This window comes from Sinocyclocheilus grahami, unplaced genomic scaffold (assembly GCF_001515645.1).
Source record: "Sinocyclocheilus grahami isolate Dianchi unplaced genomic scaffold, SAMN03320097.WGS_v1.1 scaffold242.1, whole genome shotgun sequence".
In the NCBI taxonomy this organism is placed as follows: Eukaryota; Metazoa; Chordata; class Actinopteri; order Cypriniformes; family Cyprinidae; genus Sinocyclocheilus; species Sinocyclocheilus grahami.
Genome location: NW_015505421.1, coordinates 217,421 through 224,958, shown reverse-complemented (window position 1 = coordinate 224,958; position 7,538 = coordinate 217,421). Strand labels below are relative to the sequence as shown.

At 38.4% G+C, this 7,538-nt stretch overlaps 1 protein-coding gene across 1 annotated transcript in view; it reads left to right on the top strand.

Annotated features, from left to right (window-relative positions):
- The window catches only part of LOC107597968 (mothers against decapentaplegic homolog 4-like), a 5,655-nt gene extending 1,026 nt beyond the window's left edge, over positions 1-4,629 (top strand). Inside the window, exons 4-11 of the mRNA XM_016289184.1 lie at positions 302-370; positions 711-857; positions 1,023-1,121; positions 1,666-1,719; positions 1,801-1,984; positions 2,071-2,239; positions 2,493-2,631; positions 3,779-4,629. Coding sequence (XP_016144670.1) covers positions 302-370; positions 711-857; positions 1,023-1,121; positions 1,666-1,719; positions 1,801-1,984; positions 2,071-2,239; positions 2,493-2,631; positions 3,779-3,990 — 1,073 coding nt within the window. The 3' untranslated portion in view covers positions 3,991-4,629. The remainder of the gene's footprint in view (positions 1-301; positions 371-710; positions 858-1,022; positions 1,122-1,665; positions 1,720-1,800; positions 1,985-2,070; positions 2,240-2,492; positions 2,632-3,778) is intronic.
- Positions 4,630-7,538: the final 2,909 nt, after the last annotated feature.

Genomic DNA, 7,538 nt, shown 5'->3' with positions numbered 1-7,538 from the left:
TTTATTATGTGTGTGTGTGTGTGTGTGTGTGTGTGTGTATATATATATATATATATATATATATATTTATTATTATTATTATTTATTTTTTTTAATTCAATTTATTTTATTAATGAATTGATTGACTGATTATAATTGGGGTGTGCATAACATTGTTGGGGGTTTACCTGAGCCCTGTGTTATTAGCAATGGAAAAACAAACTTTAACTTTACATGCTGTCTTCAAAAACAATAATGTTTTTAGAATAATGAGATACTGACACATTGATCTCATTCTTTCTCTGTCTAACTCTTTCTAAAGCAAGTGCATCCAGGTTGTCAATGCAGGCGGAACACCCTGAGGCACTGTTGCAGATCGCCTCACCAGCAGGACGGGCCTTGACCTCCAGCTCTCCACCTTCCACCCCAACACATAGTCATGCACCCACACACAGCCAGCCTTCGTCCCAGCAGCCCTCCATCAGCCAGAGTGAATACAGCACCTCCAAGCACACACAGACACAGGGATCTTACCACAGTGAGTTATTTTTATAAATCACATAGGGTCATATGTTCACTATTAACCGTTTTGAATTTTATCATGACTTTACATGTTTGTAAGGCAGTTCATCTATATGACATTATCAGTGAAAGACTGATATATGAAAATAATGGAAAATCATATTAAGTGTTTATTTTTAAATGTCTCAGCAACAAGCTGTCACCAGCAGGACGGGCCTTGACCTCCAGCTCTCCACCTTCCACCCCAACACATAGTCATGCACCCACACACAGCCAGCCTTCGTCCCAGCAGCCCTCCATCAGCCAGAGTGAATACAGCACCTCCAAGCACACACAGACACAGGGATCTTACCACAGTGAGTTATTTTTATAAATCACATATGTTCACTATTAACCGTTTTGAATTTTATCATGACTTTACATGTTTGTAAGGCAGTTCATCTATATGACATTATCAGTGAAAGACTGATATATGAAAATAATGGGAAATCATATTAAGTGTTTATTTTTAAATGTCTCAGCAACAACCTGGACGGGGACCAGCACAGCCTCCTATACTCCTGCTGGACCACAGCAGAATGGGCGAAGTCATCAGCAAGCCCCTCATACCAGCCACTTCTGTATGTATATTTACACATGGTTTTTGTAAAATATAGATAATCACTGTAAAATAATTTAATCTCATATAATAAATAAAATGGCTAATAATATTTATATAAATTCTACTGTTCAAATTTTTGGGGTCAGTACGATTTTTTTATTTTTTTTGAAAGAAATATGTTCATGAAGGCTGCATTTATTTAATAAAAAACACAGTAAAACAGTAATATTATGAAATATACAATTTATTGTAACTGTTTTCTATTTTAATATTCTATTTTAAAATGTAATCTATTCATGTGTTGGCAAAGCTGAATTCAATTTCTTTAAAAACAAACAAAAAAAAGATCTTTCTGTAGTGTATATAATAAATAATATATAAATGCATATGTATCAGAAATGTATCATAAAATGTAATACATTTAGTAATTGTCACGTAGATTTTTGTCATCATAATTATATACAATGATGGGTCTCTAATGATAAAACTATTATATGTATACTTCTCACTATCATCGTATCATTGTGTTTTTGTTGTTAATGTTATTTTTATTCTGTTATCAGGGTCTCAGCATCACACACCAGCCTCATACCCTCAACCAGTCTCCAACCATCCAGGTACTACACACACACATACTGTACATCTACATAAACCACACTCTTTGTTAAATCTGTGTATCATTTGTTTGTGCGCCACAGGCCCAGAGTTCTGGTGCTCAATCTCTTACTTCGAGATGGACGTGCAGGTCGGGGAGATGTTTAAGGTTCTAGCCAATTGTCCTGTGGTTACAGTGGATGGATATGTGGACCCTTCGGGTGGGGACCGCTTTTGTTTGGGTCAGCTTAGCAATGTTCACAGAACTGATGCCAGCGAGAGGGCACGGTCAGTGTGCATTCAACATGATAATTATACACGTTCATTCATCGCCGGAGATTCAAGTTTTTAAACACCTGACATCTACCCAACAGGCTTCACATTGGTAAAGGTGTTCAGCTGGAGTGCCGTGGGGAGGGGGACGTGTGGATGCGTTGCCTCAGTGACCATGCTGTATTCGTGCAAAGTTACTACTTGGACAGAGAGGCAGGGAGAGCGCCAGGGGATGCCGTTCACAAGATCTACCCAGGAGCCCTCATTAAGGTGCACCTTTAATGACATCACTCCTAAGCACTGCTTTCTTCTTTGCAATTAAATCATAACAGACATCAAAACCAGAAGGGCAACAACTTTGTGCATTATAGACAACATATGCATTTGGCAGCATTATACATGTTTATTTTCAGGAAACAAGCATACATATGTAAAATTAAGCATGAAGTTGTGGACAAGGACTGAAATATTTGGATCAGTTTGTCCCAAGTGCTGGTGAACTAATCCCATTTTATTCCTCCAGGTCTTTGATCTTCGTCAGTGTCACAGGCAGATGCAGCAGCAAGCGGCGACTGCACAGGCAGCTGTGGCTGCGCAGGCTGCAGCAGTGGCTGGGAACATCCCGGGGCCTGGCAGTGTTGGAGGCATCGCTCCAGCCATCAGTGAGTTGCTGGTCCCAAAAACATTAATTTTCCAGTTAAATGTGATCAACATTTGAACGATTTCAATAACAACCATTCTGTTTACTGTGGTGCCAGTCTTTCCTGAACTGCTTTTCATCAGCAGTGTGCTGACTCTAAAACCCCTCAGCAAAATAAGTAATTTACCCAATTTTGCACTATAAAATGAATATGATGTGATGAAAAGCACGTGTACAGTAAATAATGCCAATGCAATTCTTTTAGTGAAACAAAAACCCACAGCACGACCAGTGTAGTCCTATTCACAAACTATTGACTCTTTTGAAGTGGTCCTTTTAATGAATAACGATAATAATAATAATGTTACATTTATATAGCGCTGTTCCAGAGCTCAAAGCGCTTGAGTGCAAAACATGAACACAACCTCGAACAACCTCTGTGGCCTCGAATGCCACAGAGTCCAAACGAGTGCAAACTCCAGGACCTCAAGCGGCAAACGGGAACACTCGATGACACAACGTCCAAAACACAGAGCCCAAACGAGTACAGAGCAGACTCCAAACGGCAAGCAGGAAAACTTGACGATATCCACCATGCCACAAAACACTCCCGTCAGTGAAGCAGACAGCCTGTCCACAGCGTCCACTCCACAAACACCGCCAGGTCAGCGGGTTCAGGTAGGCTGGATGAAAGACCATAACAAGCAGCATAGCGTGGCACACCACCTCTGCAGACCAACGGGAATTGCAAAAATGAATTGTCCAGTTGAATTTCATGACGTAAAAACACATTTATACAAGATAAAACAGACAAACAGCCCAGTGTGAAAAGGCAGTCAAATGTGGAAACGCGTGACACATTAAAAAAGAAAAAAATATTAAAAAGACCCTCAAATTGCAGTTGAACTGCATAGTTTGGACTCTGTTGGTAATTATTAAAATGTATCTTTTTTTTAATTTTTTTATTATTATTGTACCAAGTTGGAAGGTTGCAATTTATAACGGAGAAAGAATTTTCGTCATATGTCAGCAAAATTAGCACTATCATGGAAATATTCCCAAAAGAATCTGAATAGAATCATGAACTAGTGAATTAGAATCCAGCCCTAGTCTTGAAATAAACTTACTTGCTTCCTGTAATACACACTCTTCCTTATACATTTTCACAGGTCTGTCTGCAGCAGCTGGGATAGGTGTTGATGACCTGCGGCGTTTGTGTATCCTGCGGCTTAGTTTTGTAAAGGGCTGGGGACCGGACTACCCTCGACAGACCATCAAACAGACACCGTGCTGGGTGGAAGTTCATCTACACCGTGCCCTGCAGCTGCTAGACGAGGTCCTGCACACCATGCCCCTCGCTGACCCCGGACCTGCCAACTGACCCACAGACTGCAAAATATTCAAGCCCTGTCACAAAAACAGCGAGGATGACAGACGGAGAGAAAGAGAGAGACACACACACCTATGCAGGCAAACAGTGACTCATAGTACCACATACACACACAAGCCTTCACACACACAATCTTTCCACAGCCTTGGCCAGCAATGTGCCTCTGAACTGACCAGTGTTTAGTCCACTCTCGGGTGCTGTTGACTTGGTTGTCACGGTAACACAGACCAAAGGCCCTACTGATGAGTTCACACTAATGGAGGTCCAAAAGAGGTGAAAGTATGTTGGTTAAGAGGGAGAGAAAGATCCATATAGCTAAAAATATAACCCAGTTAATATGCTTAATCCTCAGAGACCCAAGCATTGAGATTAATTATATGTTTTTCATCCTTTAGGAAGCCATTAGTTATAAATACCATTTAATTTAGCATAATTTACATTGGGGTGTAATTTTAAAACAAAGTGTTGCAAAAATGGAATGCTGGGCTTTTAGCGTTGCAATAATTCACTACTATTTTTCAAAACGCATAGTGAAAGTTTTGAATTGACGACAATCTAGCACACATGTTTTTGAAAAATAATGTATTTTAACCAGTGAGGTTAAGAAGTTAAACAATTTACTGTAATATTTACATCCTCTGAGAAGGATGAACTAAACCTGCCATCTGTTGCAAAAAGGACGTTTCTGCATCACAAACAAAAATTAAATGGACCACAAGTCATTTTTTCACACTTAATAAAAGGAATTAAATTATATATATATATAAAATACACTTAGGACAAGTTTTTTTTTTTTTGCCTACGTCAGGGTGGCCATCATGTCAATTTATGCCAAAAAGCCTGATATTTAATTGTAATTTAAATTGAATATGAAATTCCAAAACCTGAGATCAAGTGAAATGTTTATATTTGAATACAATTTAAATAATACATTTGATTTTTACTACTTTTAGCACTGTTACTATAAATTTATATTTACAAGCCTAAATGAATATATATAGGCACGCATGTATGTACAGGTGCATCTTAATAAATTAGAATGTCGTGGAAAAGTTTTATTTCATTTATTTCAGTAATTCAACTCAAATTGTGAAAGTCGTGTATTAAATAAATTCAATGTACACAGACTGAAGTAGTTTAAGTCTTTGGTTCTTTTAATTGTGATGATTTTGGCTCACATTTAACAAAAACCCACCAATTCACTATCTCAACAAATTAGAATACTTCATAAGACCAATAAAAAAACATTTTTAGTGAATTGTTGGCCTTCTGGAAAGTATGTTCATTTACTGTACATGTACTCAATACTTGGTAGGGGCTCCTTTTGCTTTAATTACTGCCTCAATTCGGCGTGGCATGGAGGTGATCAGTTTGTGGCACTGCTGAGGTGGTATGGAAGCCCAGGTTTCTTTGACAGTGGCCTTCAGCTCATCTGCATTTTTTGGTCTCTTGTTTCTCATTTTCCTCTTGACAATACCCCATAGATTCTCTATGGGGTTCAGGTCTGGTGAGTTTGCTGGCCAGTCAAGCACACCAACACCATGGTCATTTAACCAACTTTTGGTGCTTTTGGCAGTGTGGGCAGGTGCCAAATCCTGCTGGAAAATGAAATCAGCATCTTCAAAAAGCTGGTCAGCAGAAGGAAGCATGAAGTGCTCCAAAATTTCTTGGTAAACGGGTGCAGTGACGTTGGTTTTCAAAAAACACAATGGACCAACACCAGCAGATGACATTGCACCCCAAATCATCACAGACTGTGGAAACTTAACACTGGACTTCAAGCAACTTGGGCTATGAGCTTCTCCACCCTTCCTCCAGACTCTAGGACCTTGGTTTCCAAATGAAATACAAAACTTGCTCTCATCTGAAAAGAGGACTTTGGACCACTGGGCAACAGTCCAGTTCTTCTTCTCCTTAGCCCAGGTAAGATGCCTCTGACGTTGTCTGTGGTTCAGGAGTGGCTTAACAAGAGGAATACGACAACTGTAGCCAAATTCCTTGACACGTCTGTGTGTGGTGGCTCTTGATGCCTTGACCCCAGCCTCAGTCCATTCCTTGTGAAGTTCACTCAAATTCTTGAATTGATTTTGCTTGACAATCCTCATAAGGCTGTGGTTCTCTCGGTTGGTTGTGCATCTTTTTCTTTCACACTTTTTCCTTCCACTCAACTTTGTTAACATGCTTGGATACAGCACTCTGTGAACAGCCAGCTTCTTTGGCAATTAATGTTTGTGGCTTACCCTCCTTGTGAAGGGTGTCAATGATTGTCTTCTGGACAACTGTCAGATCAGCAGTCTTCCCCATGATTGTGTAGCCTAGTGAACCAAACTGAGAGACCATTTTGAAGGCTCAGGAAAGCTTTGCAGGTGTTTTGAGTTGATTAGCTGATTGGCATGTCACCATATTCTAATTTGTTGAGATAGTGAATTGGTGGGTTTTTGTTAAATGGGAGCCAAAATCATCACAATTAAAAGAACCAAAGACTTAAACTACTTCAGTCTGTGTGCATTGAATTTATTTAATACACGAGTTTCACAATTTGAGTTGAATTACTGAAATAAATGAACTTTTCCACGACATTCTAATTTATTGAGATGCACCTGTATATTATGAATTGTATTTAATTTAAGGATTCTGTGAGAGGATGTGCTATATTGTGAATATATTCATGACAAAAGGGAGTTGTTAGGCAGGATGCCTCCAAGAGATGGGTTTCCAAAATTAATTTCCAGGACCCTTAACCAGCACTGCTTTAGCGGTGACTATATTCAGAATACAGCATGCACTCGAGTGCCTTATTGCTTCCATACAAGTCACTACAAAATAAAAATATTAATATCCTAAATTAAGCATTCATCTGCTGAAAGATACACCTGGCATAACATAACAATCATTGGGAAAAACCGTTATTGGTACTTATAGCACCTCTCTGGCCTTATGGGATAGCAAAGGGTACATGGGTTGCTTAGTTCATAATCTAAGGGGTCAGGAATTTTTCAACATTTTTGTGAGATGAACCCGTTTAACCTGAAATATTTACTTGAAGTACCCTCTGAGATTGTAGGTTAATATTTCAATTATTTAAGAACACATTTGCTTGTTCACGGTTTTCTGTTAGCAGTTAATGGTCACACGACATGCAAGTAAACAAATAAAATATCAAACCCTTTTTAGTAAGTTATTTGGATTGTTTTGATTTTTTATTTTAATTTTACAATTTTAGGATTTAACTATTAGCTTTTCATCAACTCATGAAGCCCCTGCAGTTTTCTTGTTCATGACCATTAGGTATTTAACTTTTTGCATACTGTTTAGTATAGAAGTATGCATATTCACATATGGGTTTTCTGTTTTCTAATTGCATGTGATCATTTCAATTATACATTGTCCTGAGCTATTTATAAAAGAATAAATGCATTTTAAAAGACAGGCTATAGAATGATGGTTTAAACTATTACAAAATCAATTTTCAGAAGGATCATGACATATTGATAAAATGTATTTCTTCTGTTTTTTGCACACATTAAAATTGTAGACAC